Source organism: Neolamprologus multifasciatus, chromosome 7 (assembly GCF_963576455.1).
Source record: "Neolamprologus multifasciatus chromosome 7, fNeoMul1.2, whole genome shotgun sequence".
In the NCBI taxonomy this organism is placed as follows: domain Eukaryota; kingdom Metazoa; phylum Chordata; class Actinopteri; order Cichliformes; family Cichlidae; genus Neolamprologus; species Neolamprologus multifasciatus.
Window position 1 is genome coordinate 61,753,692 of NC_140445.1, and position 17,395 is coordinate 61,771,086.

Genomic DNA, 17,395 nt, shown 5'->3' on the forward strand with positions numbered 1-17,395 from the left:
TCACTGGTATAAAATTCCTACCACATAACACGCTTTCCCCTCCGCAGCTCAGATTATATCGGTCCTGGAGAGGAAATAGTGCTGGTGTCCAGCACTGTCTGTGACCCAGCAGTGACACACAGATGGCCAACACAACACAGAAACAGAGAGAGCAGATGTGGCTAAAAACACAGAGGCCATCAATTCGCAGACCACATGCAGTCAAACACACACTTCCATGGACATGGGCCCACATATGTACACAGTTAAATACAGATGTAGCCCAAATAAGCAGGATCGTGCCCAAGGAACAAATCCAGTGCAGACACATTGTAACACAAACAGAGTGTTAGGTCAGAATTTTCTTAACAGCAATAGCATTTAAGCCCTATAAACACAACAGAGACAAAACCTATGTATAATGGCTTTCAAAGGAAATGCATGGTGATTATGTATAACTAGGAGTCTTTAAAGTCTGGAACTTGATGATGATGTCCCCACAAACTAATCTAACCGTTCATGTCCAAAAACATACCTCTTAAATCAAAGTGTATGTCAGATATTCTTAAAGTCATACTTTTATTTCATCAAATGCATTTCATTGTTGGCTCTTTCTAATAGTCGACATCCTCTTTTGGTTACCTATGAGATTTGATCTGTTTATTTCAGTTTCAGGAAGGAGTACACGTGTGGTGGATGTGCTGTACAGATCTTATCGACAGAAAGAGGCTTAAGTCTGGAGCAGAGGGTGTCCTGTCTTGACAGAGTCTGCTTTCCCGTGCCCACATGTGTACTCCATATGGCTCCTTCCCTGCACTAACCACAAGGGAATTCCAGGAAACCTAACTGTACATGGTTTTGGTCTAAATATGCTGTGTGCTGCGGTGGCTCTTTTAATCACCACATATCCATGTGGATGACCGTGACCCACCAGGTGATGTTTTTAGAAGATGGCACTGCTGGTTAGAAGGTTTCAGATGCAAAAAAAAAAAAGAAAGAGAGAAGATATACAGCAGTAGGATTGGATAGAGAAAAATAACATAAATGTGCCAGAAAAGACTGTAACAGCATATCAGGTAGTCATATTCCAGAGGTAAAATAAATAAATAAATAACCAGATTTGATAGGCCATACCAAGTGAAACATTTCAGATGAAGCCAAAGAAGTCTGCAAATCAGCACAACTTGGGAAAGGGTTGATATATCCTGTGATGTGGGCAAAATCTGCTGAGCCTCAGAGTTTATATACGTGTTGTTGTTGATGAAGCTGCAGGCTCGACATGCAAACAAACACATTCCAGTGTCTGGTGAAGAAAGATTAGACAGTTCAGGGAAGGGAAGACTAAACAAGTAGTACCCTTACTCACGATGGCAATGATAACCAACAGCCATACTCTGCATCCATTTCTGTCACATCTTCTTGAATTCGGTGAAACAGAAGTAGACAGTCTCCACTCATCACTGTGTTTTAATGCCTTTGTTAGCTGTCACTCTGTCAGCCCTTAATCAACCATGTTGACAGATAAGGCTAACTCAGGATTGCACACAGTCCCAGTATGCACACTGCAGTCCCTCTTAAAAGCACAGATACCATCAGAATCGGACTAGAGGCAGAAATGGATGAGAGTGCACGACATCAAAGCAGAGACAAGCGCAAGAAATTTCAAAGGCTGCAATGACCTACTTCTGGCATGTATGCACACAACTCCTTTAACCTGTCAAAATGGGCACTGTGCTCACTGAGCCTGACACACTTACCAAAAAGCTTGTCATAAATGCTGTTCTTGCATTGTGCTTGCTTTTTATTTTCCATTGCTTCCATCCTATTCTCTCTATCCAACTTCTCCCTCTGGAAAATTGGCTCGTTGTTCAGCGAGTTAGAGAAACTACTCCCATCGTTAATGCAAACTATGAACCATCCTGCGAGTGATGTACTGCAAGTTGGGCCTTGGTTTGTCCCTGTGAGGAAGAAGCGGGAATGTAGAGTATAACAGCTTGTTCTAGCCATGCAATGGCAACTATTAAGCTAGCGTACTTGTGCAATTTTGTTCGTCTTTTTTGTACTGTCAACTACACTGATGGGAATAGTGATACAACAAACAAACTACAATAAATAGTGTATTTGGATCCCGAAGGACTAAGGTGAAATACTCTACTTGTGTAAATTTGCAAATACTCACGTGCACAGTAGTGTATGTGCATATGTAAATGAATATCAGTATGAACTCAAGTGTGACTATCTCGAGGGGATAAATCTGTGTGCACAACGGTGAGGCTGTGTTTGCTTTTCCAGTGCAATATATCTGAGATCTGCAGTCTCCACACACTGCTTCTCTGACTCTGGTGGACAAAGAGGTCACTGACAGAGTCACAAAAAGCTCCCTCTTTCAGCTTGTTTACAAAAACAACAGTTTAGACTTTAAAGGAAAGAAGAAGAAAAAAATACTTTCCAAGCTCGGCTGAAGAACATCCAAAAGAAGCTGTGCCCTCATTCAGCACAGGCTGGAGTGATCACAGCCTTTACTTTGGCTCCCAGGCTGCATGTACACACTGGAGCAATCCTGCACACAGACTCTAACTCTTCCTCAGCTGCAGACATTTGGCTTGGATCTACCTGGCTATATCAAGTCGACTCCAACAGATTTCACCAGAGAACGCAGCACGGAGTAATTAAACCAATCCCTGCTCACAAAAATGTGTTCCCTCTTAAACCGCACAATTCCCGATCCTTCTCCATGCAGTCCTCCCATCTGATCTATTTGTGTGTAATTAAAACATTACAACCCAATCACCCACAAAATGGTTCTATATTGACTACAATGGCTGGCTTTAGTTTTGCTGGGGGATACAAGCTGCCGAAAGGGTGCATTCCAGCTAATGCCTATTAGCAATTACAACCATGATGCCTGGCACTGATTTTTTCAGAGTAAGAAGCAGGAAAGCTGATTATTTTAGTAGGGGTTTGTGGTTTGACACAGACTTGGGGAGTTATTCAGAGTTTACTCTTTGGGATATCTGTGAATGGAACGAATGTTTAAAGGCAAGGCGGAACTGATCTGCACTGGCCCAGAAACAACCAAATAAAGGATTGAATGAAATATGAATAAAGAGTTTGTGTGCATCTGTGTATAGAGATATTTTTTCTCTTGTACTTCAGCTAGAATTAATTGGTTGTGTTATTATCTTAGGTTAGGTCCTTTATAGCCACTTGATTGGGCAGATCTGACAAAAAAAAGCAAAAGAAACAGAAGCACAGAAAGGCTACTGTAGTATAACCTCCTTAAAGGTTTCAGAAATTGGTGACCTTCTGGCTCACATCCAATCATAAATGTACATCAACAGTGGCTTTCTGATGACATGCAAATCTACACTGAACACAAAACAAACAAACAAAAAAGAGGTAAAGTGGATTCTTCTGCTGAAATAGACCACTAGTATCAGGAAATACCATTGTGTTGTCGATGATCTCTAAAGATATCAAGTTAGGCGGTGCTTTGTGTCAATGTAACATCCATGTGAACATGATTTCTAAGCTGTCGCACTCTCGGGTTAGGCAAATAAGTCACACTGTTTTAACTGTGGCTCCTACCTCAAAGCACACTGTGTGCTGTCGATCTTACGTGCTTGCACACGTAGTATTTAGTATTTACTGTCATATTCATATATATCATTGTGATGTTGTTTATTCTATTACTCTCGTTTTCTTCTCCTTGTTTTCTTTTTTCTTTCCCAACAGGTGATCCAGGTGATCGATATGTATTTTTTTTTCTGCTTATTCTGTTGGTTTTTGTTTTTTGCCCCTTATCCCCCGTCCCTCTTCTCAGCTGTTTTTCTTTCCCTCTTTCTTTCTCCCTTTTCTTTCCCCCAGTCAAGTCTGTCCCGTATTCAGCAAGTGAAAATAAAATAAACAATAAAAGGTGAATCAAATGGACCATTACGGCAAAGCTGGGATGGTCAATTTGGTAAAGTAAATCCGTTGGGCATCTTTCTTCGCCTTTAGACAATAATTCTGATGGCAAAAGAGCCAAACGGGACAGGCAAAAAAAACCCCAAAAAACCACTGTTTTAACAGTTTACCATTCAGTGATGAAGCGTTTACACTTAAACACCAAAGTATAAATGGTCTCACGCAAACGCTAAACTGCAGAGACGCGGGCAGGAGTATAAATAAAGCCATGTCAGCCCTTACACTGAGATGATACAATGCACTGTTGTTCCTCTTAGATATTGCTGACATTCAGGCAATGCTCCAAGATGCCTGGTTAAAGATTGCAACCATTTGCCAGCCTGTCATCCTGCTTCCTTCATTAGCTTCCCGAGCTGTAATCCCAGCCCTATGGACAGAGGAATGTGACTCTCCCATTGCACATTTTTCAGTGTAAACTAGGGGTGGGGGGAAAAAAATCGATACTGTGTAGTATCGTGATATTTTGTTTGCTCATAATGTATCGATACAGGGACAGCAGAATTCGATATTTTGTTACAAAAAAGGTTTTCGTGCTCTGACTTCAGAGCATGTTGATCCTTTTTCTGAGCAAGAATCCTGACATTCCTTCACCGTCCAAATGTTTACTTATTTTAATTTAAGACATGTTTTATTTTAATTAAGTTTAAAACTTTTTTATTTAATGTAAAATTATATTTTGTTTTAATTTACTTTCAAATTCTTCAGTTGCTGAAGGGGCTGCATAGTTTTCATAAACTGCATAGTTCAGAATAGCTATAATTGTACCAGATGGTTGATTCAGTTAAGTTGGACTAGACTGTAATACAAACGTTCAGTTTGTCAACAATAAAACTGAAATGAGAGAAAGACTGAGTGTGAGACTTTGATATTAGATAAAATGAATATTGATAAAGTTTACCTTTATGTACAGAATCTGAATATCGCAAAATATTTTTAAAAAATTGCAATAATATTGTATCGTGCGTTAAGTATTGTGATAATATCGTATCGTGGGATGTATGGTGATTCCCACCTCTAGTATAAAGAGGTCAAAGAATTTTTATAAACATAACTTCTCCAGTTTGCTGACAGAATAATGGCTCAATTACCGATTTCCAATATTGACATTAGAACTCTGAATCTAGACACAAGGAACAGCTGCTTTCAACTTTGCAATCACTATTTGTATGTCACTTGACCTCTTTCCCATGAATATCTGCCATGCCCATCTCTTTGGTTCCACTCCCTTCAGCGATTTACTGTAAACAGTGTTAAGAAAAAACGTGACTCATGCTGCTGTAATATGATAGGAGGTACATTGCCAGAAGGCAAAATAATGTTAATACAGTTTTATTAAAAGAGAGTTATACCTGAGGTGGTTCACAATATGAACTCCAAGATTATTGTTTGACTTTATTTTCATGAATTTAACAGACACAATCACCTGCATGAGAGGATAGAAAGTCAGTGATAGTGTCCTGGTTCAGTGCTATTGGCTTTTTACTAGTCAGACAAACCATTCGTGCCGTCATATCTGTGAAAGCATCACTCATGGTTTGCCAACAAGGGTCAGTATCCGCAAAGCCAAGTATAAGAAACCACATTTAAGTACAGTGAAACACAGCACTCTATAGGGTTACTGTTTTTACAGCTGGGACAACACAACCACTGCAATCAGTGACACTGACCATTAGTGTGAATGCAGCCTGGTACACGCAATCACAAATAAAGCTTTAACACAAAAGCACGAGAGTCTAGTGAAGCATTAACCCCATCTACTAAAGCTGTAACACTTAGTTTTGTTGACCCTTCAAACAAATGTCTGCCGGCAGTTTTCAAACAGGTCACCTAAATGAATCCGTGTATATTTAGGAAAACGGGTTTGTTGTTAATGCTCGTCTCCAACATACCCAACACTCTTGCGAGCCCTTAATATTATTAAAATTTTTAGGTTTTTTCTCCCAAAACTCAGTTTGATCCTCACCAGATTTGTGCAACAGGGGAGTGTATTTTCAGAGTGCTGGTTTCTCCATCTGTGTGACCACAGCACTGGGCTCCTCTCCCTGCATCTCTCTGCCCACTGTTCCCACGCCTCTTTATGGGCTAAATACATATTTAGGGAAACACTGAGTAGCAAATCATATGCTCTGACAGTACACCCCAAACCCAATACTAGCAGTCTTTTTACTATCTTCATGGATTTAAAGAAAGAAGGGAGAAGAAAAAAAGGTTGTTAGTACTGGACTAAGTTTATCTATCCATGTATGCTCTCTTTCACCGAGCCCCTGCTTCAGACTATACAAGTATTCACATTCAAATTTTAGAACAGCAACCCACATATCAAACTACTGCCCAGTGCAAAGTGTGAATGGGGCTGGTGATTGAATTTAAAGTCATGCCCCAAAATAAATGACCCTCTAGTCAACTGTTTGCAAATCTAACTACTGGACTGCTGTTACAAGCCCCTTGAGAAAACAACCATAAAGTCAGAGAAAAGCAGGAAAAAAGTCCTCCAAACACTTGAATGGTGCTCACTTGGAAATTGTCCTATTAGCCAGACCAAAGCTTAACACACATCTGTGTGCTAGACATAACGATCAATGATTTCATAGCCACTTCTACTGTCCATTAGTAAAGCTACTACTCTGCACTTTAACATGCTCCACTGTACTGTCAATACAAATTATACCAGGAAGTGCTCGCTCACGCCATTTCCTTGTGAGGAGAAATAAATGACAAATGGATTCTTCTGTATAGTCACATTGTGCATAGCGTTCAACCAGTGCTGCAGATCCATTTATATGCAAGCAAAGAAGACTAAATTGGTTTCAGGGTCTGTGTGCACGTCAATGTGCTCGGGTGAGTCTGCAAGTGTAATGAATAAGATCCTGGCACATCACAACTGGGTTTCTCTAATGCACTCCCTGTAGACCAGAAGAAATAAACAGATAAAGATGAAGTGGATGTGTATGTGAACGCAATGGCAAAAAAAGGGGGAGAAAGAGGGAGAGAGAGAGCCAAAAGTTAGACTAAGCATGAGAGGGCAAGAGGAAAGGAGGGAGGGAGGGAGTTTTCAGTTTTGTTATTGGAGCCGTACAAGTCATTTCTAACTTAAAGAGTTCCAGATGTGGGTCGGCCTCTGAGAAAGAGGCAGAAAGATGAAGTGAGATCAAGTGAGAGGGAGGAGTTTTAATAGAATGTGCCATGCATTCTCTGTGATCAATAATCTACCCTCCCACACTGGTTTGTAAGAAGGAAATGGATATTTGTTTTTTGTTTGGGTGGTAGGCAAAAGAGGGGATGTTGCTCAGCAGTAGGGTTGCCGTTTAGGGTGTAGGGTGTCAGGTGGAAAGATGGTAGAGGGGTATGTGGCTTCCATATCCCAGATTTAGCCCTATAAAAAGCTATGGTGGTCAGAATAATAGTCTGTTGTTATTATATGCACACACACACATCACACGATGGTCTTTCTCAAGACCAGTGACTAAACTCACCAAAATAGGCCAAACCTAAGCTAAAGACATCTGGTGAAGTAATGTGACAAAAGCTGCTTTTTAACTTTTTTATGAAATAGCACCCCAATTCAAATGTAAAACCAAACAACTGGCCTGTCTAGTGTACAGCAATGTACTGTTTATAGCACTTGCAGGCTTAAATGGAGCAGATATAATGATGAAGCCACTGGAAGCTGTACAGACTTTGAAATGGAAGGTAGCAGTTAATATGTGAGTGCATGCATGTGGGAAAGTACTATCTATTACAAGCACATTGATCTCAGATCAAAAGTTGGCCGTGTTACATTAGTGTCTCCTCCACATGCACGGCAAACTTGCACATAATTGTACAAGTGTGCCTCCTAATTGTATTTAATATTGACTATCTATAGTTATTTTTTCTTTCTCTCCCTCTGAGTTGTGTATATTGTTCCTTGGTGCGTGCATGCATCCTCAGCATTTGCTTTGACTCCCTCTGTGTTTGACTAAGCTGCACGATCACACAACAAAAGGCCATTGTGCTGCAGTAAAATAGCTCTGCTCCAGGGAGCTGGTAGTGGGCCACAAACAAAGGCTGGTTACACTGTCCCAACACAAGCTCATGCATCAACTCAACACTGGGCTGCCAAAACAGTCATGGAAAGAGCACTGTGAGTGTACTAGGGCTTAACAGAGAAGGCGGAGAAAGGGACTCGATTCAGAAGGGATGTGAGGGTGGAGGAAACAAATGGGCAGGGAGCAGGATGCACAGCTGTAGCTGGAGGAGAGAGGAGGGAGAGATGTAAGATACAGTATGCGGGGATGGTGGTGGGTGAAAGAGATCTGTCTACCAGGAGCACAGGATGAGGAAATGGAAGAAAGGGAGGATTTTAAAGGAGTGTGGCCAACACAGCGAGAGGCTGAGAGGTGAAGTCAGCGCAAACAGAGAGCTATGTCAACAGACAAGCCTCCTGCCTAGACTCTGAAGGCTCTCTGCACTCCAAACCACAACAGTAGAACACCAGAGTGACATGTGAGGACTCAATCTGGCTGGTTGAGTCTTTTTTTCTCAGCAATTTGTTGTTTTGTGACTTTGGTTGAACAGAAAATGCCTTCTTTGCCCACATTAGAGGCAATTTTCTTACTATGACAAGTCAAATTGGCAACAAATACATCAAATTCTCACACGCTAAAAGCTGCTGTTGTAATCAGCACCAGGCTACAATTAACCTTTTTCCACGCATGGACTCGGAGGGAGTGGAAAGTTGTGATCAACACTCAGGAATACCAATATGTGATACAAAAAATAGTATGCAACAAAACATTCACTGAAGGTCCTCACTCTATGCTATGCACTGTTAACTTAAATGCACTTTTATATACATCATTTATATTTACCATTAGCGTTCTTCCCGCAGATGAGGTGCTCATAGTGTTGCAGGACTCCCCACAGCTCCGCGTCATTGTTGACCACCCCCTCCATGGCCTCTGCACTCACCGTGGTGCACCCTGACCCCAAATCAGGCCCTGAATGACCCCTCTCGGCCATCAGCACCCGGGCACCTATCTCCTCCACCAAAGCTTCCATGCATGCAGTTAGGCATATGGCCGCATACTCGTGGATGCGCACGGAGATGCGGGTGTCCACCATCCAGCGGAAGAAGCGTCCCACAGAGAAGGAGAGGCCGCAGCGGGCGGACTTGCCTTTCCTCAATAGTTCACCGGCACTCATGCTGTACAAGGAGATGGCCTTAACTGTAGCAGAGACGCAGTAGTCGGCGAGGGCCCAGCTGAGCACCAACTTCATGGCACTCTGCACTTCGAAGCGTGTGCAGCGGCAGTGCATGACGCTGAGACGTTGAGCCTCTCTGGAAATGCGGATCAGAGCCCTGCGGAGAAGGGTGGACAGCCGCCTCACAGCCTCCGGTGAGAACACAGGTGTAGTCCCCCATTTCATGCTCCCACTCTCGGCCACTTTACGCAGTATTTTGGTCACCTCCTCCTCAGTCCATGGAAACTCTTCCAGTTCAGGTAAGCGTGGACACTTGGAGAAGATGTCCTCTGGGTCTTCTGGAAGGACAGTGTTGACCGTGTCCCAGCTGTTGTTTCTGCTATTCATGGAGCCGGAGTAGTACCACCAGTTCCCCCGGTGAGGGGCCGTCATGAATGCCTGGGAGTTTGACTTTGAGGAGGACAGGCTGAGGGATTTGCAAGAGTCCCCCGCCCCGTAGCCCGAGTCCAGAGTTAGGTCCTCCAGGGTTTTCATGTGGGCATTGCTCAAGCCAGCCATTGTCGTCCAACGGCTTTCACAGAGACTTTCTGGAAGAGAGGCGAACCTCCTCAGCGGCTTACCTGCAAAGTCAGAAAAGCAGCTGACGAAACTCCTCGGCGAGCTGGACGAACTGGTTACACAGCGCAACACTTGTCAGACATGCTGTGGCGTTCAGCGTGGGACGGCGAAATACTACAACTCCTTCAGCAGACAAAGTCCTGATTGTTAGAAAGAGCAGACTGAATCAAAACTCTCTCTATTTCATTTACAAAAAGGACAGCCAAGATGATTCAAGTCGCACCCGGCTCACCTTCCCCCTGATCTCACCGGGATTTAAACTTTCCTCCGGTAACCTGTCTTTTAAGAGATGAAAACAGTCCTTCCGCGATTTCAATACAGCCAGAGTCGAGTTTACTTATAAAATAGCTCCATGTAGCCGCTCAACAGACAGAAAGTCTTTGTTTTTTTGCGTAGATAATTGTGGAAAAGTTCGAATATATATCTCTGCTCTCCTCTCACAGCTCGTCGTCACGTACAGTGTACCGGAGAGACTCGGCTGCAGATGTGCGCGAGGAGGGACTGCTGCTGAATGACAACGCGGAAGCAGCTCGAACACCAATCAGAAGACGCCCGACTCTCACGTCAGCCAATCAGAGCACACTTAAAAGCTCTCCTAAGTTGGAAAAACAAAAGTAAACTTAATTTCCCCCGAAAGAGGGATACCGTAACACTGACGTGTATGACCTACTACTGCATTTGCCCATTATCGAAGTATCACACAATGTTTCAGATATTTTGTGAGAACATTATTTTATAAATATATTATTTTGTCAAATCGAGAGCTCAAAAATACTATTAAATAGGATTAAATTATTAAATACTATTTATTGTAACAGTAACAGATACATGGCACATCATCCGGTCCCTAGTTAGTTCCTCACGTTCACTACATATTAGTCAACTGCACTGTAAGTGAAACGGATACTCTGAGCGCCTAGTAATGGTGTAAGACTTATACCATATGAGGTGAAGTTTACTTTTGACTGTACAAGGTTTAGGGTTTTCACCGAAAACTGCATTTTAAGCTTATTTAGAACAGGAAGGAAGACAGAAATACTGCAACAGCTCGAATAATGAGAGATTTTGTAGTGGTTAAGTAGTAGTGCACTGTACATTGTGCTCATTCAGCACCAGTTCAGCAGAACTAATAAAAATAGGCTTGTTACTACCTGCTTCTCATTAGTCTGCGCTTACATAGGCAGGGTGTGTCTCGATTACTTAAGGGGTTTAAAGCACAAGACTCACTCTACGTACCTGCTGGACCGCAACAGTGGCTGCAATAAATGTTATCTTGTATATACAGACCCACATGTTACAGGACATATCGTCTGTGTGCTTGAAGTGGAAAAACCCAGTCCTGATATGTACACACACTCGTATCATGCTGTCTGTATTAGTCAGTCATAGAAACTGAAAAAAGTAAAGTAGATGTAAACTCCCCGAATTTCTTGCTGTTAGTCAGAGCTTGTCTAAAGCAGAAGACACACGGGACACGGGAGAGGAGATCACAAGGGGTCAACGCTTGCTTCATCCAGACCTTGTTTAGCTGTGGCGTGGACAGCGCTTACCTCATGGTCTAGAGAGGAAAGCCACAACCGTGTCAATGATTAAATGTCACTTCTGCTGGGAAGTTTTTTTTTAATGTTAGCATCATGACGTTTCACTTCTCACATATCACTCATATGTGATCAATACACAATGAGTTCTCTGGATGTATTAGAAACCATTTTTCCTCGGAGGAAGCGTCGTCACCTGACTGACGTCATCGAATGTAGTGTTTCCCAGACAAATTCATGTGTAATACTCTGGCTGTTTTGTTCATGTAGCTTTCCCAAAAACAAATGTGTAGCATATAAATAATAACAAAAAGCTATAATTTGCAAATCCTTCGAACGCTATAGTTTACAGAAAATATAGCAACGAGAAAATGTTATTTATCCTTTATATTGACAAATAGATGTTCATTTTTAAAAAAAATGAAAACTGGAAAAGTCAGCTGTAGTAAGCTTTATTTCTCTGGCAATGAATCACCCTACCTCTGCTCAAAATATGTTGAGCAATGTTATTTCCATGTCTCCATTTTACCACGTCACGGCCCGTGTGGGACGAGCACCACCGTGTGGTCAGAAAAACAAATAACATTTTTATTTGACTTTTGTGTCACTTTTTCTGTATTGAAACCAGGGTTCCAAAAAAAAAACAACCAAATAAACGCACAACAAAAAAACTAAAATATTATCCAGATGTAAGGATAAAACTTTATTTGCAAAAACAAAAAACAAACAAACAAACAACAAATGAAAATAAAAGTACAATACATTCTTAAAACCTTTTTTCTACAAAACAATTTCACAGAAATTACCTCGGAATGTATACTAATTTTTCATTTTGTAAATGTTTCATATATATATATATCTATATATATATATATATATTCTTATATTAATGTGTTTCCTTTATTTTAAATAGTCCCATGTGAATGCAAAATGATGTACAGTGTAGACCTTTTTTTTCTGTAGAGGCAAAAAAGGTCTAGAGGGCATTTTGACAATCATATAGTCAATAACAGATCGTTAGTGTTCATCCATATACATGTCCAGCCAAGAGCCCTCCAGCCACTCTTCCTCAATATAAGTGCCATGTTGCATAAACAGAAGGCATTAGGAGCCCGGCCTCCAGCCAAAATAATGGGAGCAGGTGGGGTCCTACTGGACTGCAGCTGCCAGTGACTCTTTATCACACCCTCTGTTCCCACTCAGTAGTCATTCTTAACGATTCTCCTTCTATCTCACCAGTGAACACTTCGTATCACTAAAACCTCAATCAAACCCGTCCTTTCTTTTGAGATAATACAATAAACGGTGACACTTCTATGATCCTTTAAAGAGAACATTAATTTCCTCTTTTTACAGTATATCTGAATTTACACTGACTTTACAGCCCGCTGATAAATACCGTTGTATTTCCGTTTGTCCCGGCTCTCGTCAGTCATTAAAGTAGCTTAAAAACTGCCTGCAGCCAAACCCTGATAAAGGCACACATTTGTGAAACAGCCATGCCTTGCACCACCGTGTCCCACACATGAACTGGTCTCCCTTCTGTTAGCGCTTAAAACAAACTCAAACAGAAGAGTATCTGTATTTTCGACAGCCAAGCATTCCCCGTCTCTGTGTCACTGTTTAATACGAGAAATGAAGTTTACAAACAAAAAAAATCCTGTCAGTAGATCTGAAATGCTCACAAATTCAGTGTTATTGAACAGGAATAGCATGCCAAATGTAAGCACATGCTTAGTCCAGATAAATAAAAGTCCCTTGTTAAAAAAAAGAAAAAGCCCCTCATCACTTAAAACAAATCAAGTCATAACCAATAGCTTGCATTATTATAAATGCTCTATTTTAAAATTGACATTATAAAATAATATTACAAACAGATACAAACACACAAATTAGCATGACAAGCAAAAGGAAAGGAAAAAAATAAAGGTGATACAGAGGGAGAAAGAGGGGCAGAAAGGGAGGTATCTGTTTGAGAAAGGGCTTTTTCTGAACGGAAAACTTTCTGTGGTTTATAATATCAGATACAAAGAGGAGTTCAGCACCTCAGTCGTTCTACTCAATGATATTTAACAGGTAGAAGTTGATGTACTGCTTTATCAAACAAAGTGTTCCTCTACTTGAGCTACAACCCTGCGTCTGAATCGTCCGATGAACACGTTGACACACATTCTATTAGGCTCCCGCGTGAGAGCGTGTTAGCAAAAAGATCTTAGGTTGTCTTCACATCTCCGTGTTAGAAAAAAAAAAAGAGGGTGCTTTCCGTCATGGCAACGAACCCACACACCTATATATACATACCCACACATACAAACACGCACGCTCTCTGCTTTCCAGTCCGTCTGAAAACATTGCACCAATAAGGACAGAGAAAAGGAGAATAAAAATAACTCTTCTCTCTGTACAGTAGTTCAGTCAGCGAGGCAAAGTGATGACTCGGGTCCGTCTGCGTAAAAAGCACGCCTCCAAATTTCAAATTTGGAATCAGTTTCTTCGTACAGACAAATACACAACAGGGTCCGAGGAGTCCCTGAAAGGAGCCTGTTTCGAAAAGGCAGAATTCAGGCAGTGAGCGAGCTCCGACGGGTCTCTCTCTCTCACACACAGTGGGTCTGCAGGTAGGTTTAGGATCCTCTGACCAACAGGCTGCGCTATCCCTTGGGAGTTTTTTTGTTTTGGGCATTCCACATGCCTCTCTTGGAGTGGTAGTAGTGAAAGAAGTTCCTCAAGCGTAGTCTTTCTACTTCCAAACCGTTCTGCAGGACCCTAACGAACGAGACAGACAGAGAGAAGTTTCTTTTTTTGTCTCAGATCATGCAAATACACTAAAAGATAACCCTGCATATAAGCTGATAACCCTGATTTTCATGTGTTCGTGTACTTCTAAACAGAGATGGGCAGTAACGCGTTACTTGTAACGCGTTACTGTAATCCGATTACTTTTTTCAAGTAACGAGTAAAGTAAGGGATTACTATTGCAAAAATGGTAATTAGATTACCGTTACTTTCCCGTAGGAACGCTGCGTTACTGCGTTACTAAAACCGTGATTTTCTTGCGAGAATGTCTCATGACAGTGACGTAAGCGAGTGTGATGTTTGTGACAACAGCTGTGTGCAGATCAACAATGGATAATATATCGAGTGCAGGAGAGTATGAGCGTGCAGCGTTTAAAGCGTGGAAGTACTGACCTTATTTTGAGTTTGATTCCGTAAAAAGTGACAAAAACATTAGTGTCCGCTGTGCGTGGGAAGAAAACTTCTTTTTACAGCGAAAAAAACCCCCTAAACTTCCAAGCAAACACCGAGTAGCTACGACGTAATGGGAAACTCACAGAGAAACTGCGGTATCCTTCCACCGACCGCTGCGGCACACCTGCACCAGGATAAACCTCCGCCTACTCTACTCCTGCTTTACAGGTGAAAATAGAGCAAAAGGACCGCTAGTCTTTGACTTTATTTATTTTCTGCTGTGTTTTACTTGCATCTGAAAGAGTGAGTGTAAACACACAAAAAATAAATAAATTATATATATATATATATATATATATATATATATATATATATATATATATATATATATATATATTTTTTTTTTTTTATGTGCTGGAATGTGCAGAAAATAGGTTTAAATGTTAAACTAATTTCTTCCAGTCAGAGGATGGTGCATATAATTAAAATTTTGCTTCATGCATAAAGTTAAAAGATTAAAACTAACAAAACAAGTTTTAAAAAGAGACTTTTCCATTTGATTACATTTTGTATGATGGATTATGTAGAAAAAGTAGAATTGGGCTGAAAGATCTATCGCTTTATCACCTATTCAAGTTGTAAATCATGTTTTTAAAAAGTAACTAAGTAACTAAGTAATTAATTACTTTTGAAAATAAGTAATCAGTAAAGTAACGGGATTACTTTTTTGGGGAAGTAATCAGTAATTAATTACTGATTACTTTTTTCAAGTAACTTGACCAACACTGCTTCTAAATGAGAATTTGGACATGAACAACATGAACATTAGAATAAAGGTACGCTGTATTTTATTACCTTGAGCGTTCAAACAACACGTTGATAGCTGTGTCCTTGCTTTAAATTACTTATTTTAAGTCAGGTAAGATCTTTTTTTCCAAGTCAGAAAATTGTGCTATTCTGATACCGCATGAATACATAATAATCTTCGGTTTCTTTAGCTCAAGTTTTGAAATTGCTACAGCTATAATTTCCTCTGCCACAACGCAGATTAAAGGACTAACATTGAAAAATGACAATTTAAAAGATAATTTCCCGATCGCTATAAACATAAAGGTTCAGCTTTTTAAAGCTTCTTTTGATCTTCCCTTCCTGAGCTGCACTTTCACTAATAATAGAAACTTTTACAAAACGCAGGGACATTTTTTACAACATGCACTGCTTTTACGCAGCTTTTGAGGTTAAATTAGATGTTCACTAGTTTGTTCACTCTGTGTCGTACATGCTTTGAGAGTGTTTATGTTGCAGAGCTACCTGTCCAACAGTTCCCAATCCTCTCCACCCCAGCGGTCTTTGAACTCTTCCGTGTTCATCCCTCCAATTTTATCAAAGTCTGATTTATAAATTCCAAACAGGCCAAAGCCGTTTACCTCCCAGTAACCTTAGAGACAAAAGAAAAGCACTGAGTCATACAGTTTGATGGTGCAGCAACAGGAAAATCTGATGCCTACACATGATTGTGCTTCAAAAAGTATATTTACTACACATATAAAATAAAAATCACATATATCACCGTAACTGGGGAATGACTTTCAGTGCTTCTTCAAACTAAGCCTTTGTTACTATGTAACACGTGTATTTTTTGTGTGTTACCATCGGGCTCCTGTGGTGAACTACCACAGCTGAGTCTCATGACAATGGGAGCAAAGGCAAGGCGTCCCTCCACGCAGTGCTTCCTGATGCTTTCCAAGATGTTGAGAGGGAAATGGATGTGCAGGTCACACAGGAATACGATGCTGTGACTGTCCTGTGGGAGAAAATGCAAAGAAGCGCTCAAGTATGTTTGCTACATCCAAATGACATCAAAATCCTTCCTTCAACCGGGCAAAAGAAGCGTCTGATTTGTGTGCGTAAGCTGGTGCAAGACAAGCGGATGTTCACATGCGCTTTACCGCTTTTTACACGGGCTTTTAGGATTAACGAGAGCAGAAGCTGTCTTTAGGTCTGTGCTCGGCATGAGTGGGTTGTCGTCACGTCAACAGCCCATAGGTCATTTAGATATGAGTGACAGTCCTGTCATCCCACCATGACAGCACTGACAGTCAACTGACGGATCAACGTCTGTCCAGACTTCCAGCTGCTCCATTCTCCCATGGGTGGGTTATGCATGCGTGCGAGACAGAGACAGCCACAGAATGGTGTAAGGGCACATGCACACAAATAACCTGTGAGAGGGAGTGGATGTGACAGCTATGGCATACATATGACAGAGGATGTGCGGCTATCTGTCCAAGGAATTCCCTGTCAGCCACAGCTGGACTCTGTGTGAGAGAGCCAAGGAAGGCAGTAGGAGGCTTGGAGATAAGGGCGAGATCCACAGTCCATGACAGACCAACCTCGCTGTGATGCATTCATTATGCATGAGTGTTCTTTCTGCCTGTCCATCAGCCAGTAAAGGTCATGTGGTCCGTGCAAGCGTCTGACCTTCAGTGAGTGGCTTTTGCCTGCCAGCTCACATATTGTCGTCTTCTCTATGTGTGCTTGTTTCACTGACCTCAATAGTGTCCACTCCCATCTGCAGTCCTGCCGAGCGCTCAAAGTTGCCTTCTCTCCTAAGATACTCATATCTGCCAAAACACAAATATATATAAAGCGCGGCAGCCTTTAAAATATTACAAGTCACAGCACGCAGCTCCTCGTGTCGCATGCACACACCTTGGCACGCTGCTCTCTCGAAGCGCCTGCTCCACGTCCATATCTTCGCTCTCAAAATCCACAATGATGATGCTGAAATTGTCATCTTTTGTCTGCCGGTGCAGATTCTCCATGTCAGAGATGAACTGCTGCACCCAGCGAGCCTGGTTTTTTACTGAAGAACAGTAATACCAAAGGCAAAAGGACAGCGAGTTGAGAAAACAAAGAAA

At 41.4% G+C, this 17,395-nt stretch overlaps 2 protein-coding genes across 3 annotated transcripts in view; both read right to left on the bottom strand.

The window, feature by feature from the left end:
- abtb2b (ankyrin repeat and BTB (POZ) domain containing 2b) overlaps positions 1-10,216 on the bottom strand; it is a 52,152-nt gene extending 41,936 nt beyond the window's left edge. The window contains exon 1 of the mRNA XM_085164824.1: positions 8,796-10,216. Within this exon, the coding sequence (XP_085020950.1) occupies positions 8,796-9,687 (892 nt within the window). The 5' untranslated portion in view covers positions 9,688-10,216. The remainder of the gene's footprint in view (positions 1-8,795) is intronic.
- Positions 10,217-10,534: 318 nt separating this feature from the next.
- b4galnt4a (beta-1,4-N-acetyl-galactosaminyl transferase 4a) overlaps positions 10,535-17,395 on the bottom strand; it is a 177,958-nt gene continuing 171,097 nt past the window's right edge. For both annotated transcript variants that reach the window (XM_085164822.1, XM_085164823.1), the window contains exons 16-20: positions 17,187-17,340; positions 17,026-17,098; positions 16,125-16,278; positions 15,786-15,912; positions 10,535-14,051 (exon numbers count right to left, since the gene is read on the bottom strand). In XM_085164822.1, the coding sequence (XP_085020948.1) occupies positions 13,937-14,051; positions 15,786-15,912; positions 16,125-16,278; positions 17,026-17,098; positions 17,187-17,340 (623 nt within the window). In that variant the 3' untranslated portion in view covers positions 10,535-13,936. The remainder of the gene's footprint in view (positions 14,052-15,785; positions 15,913-16,124; positions 16,279-17,025; positions 17,099-17,186; positions 17,341-17,395) is intronic.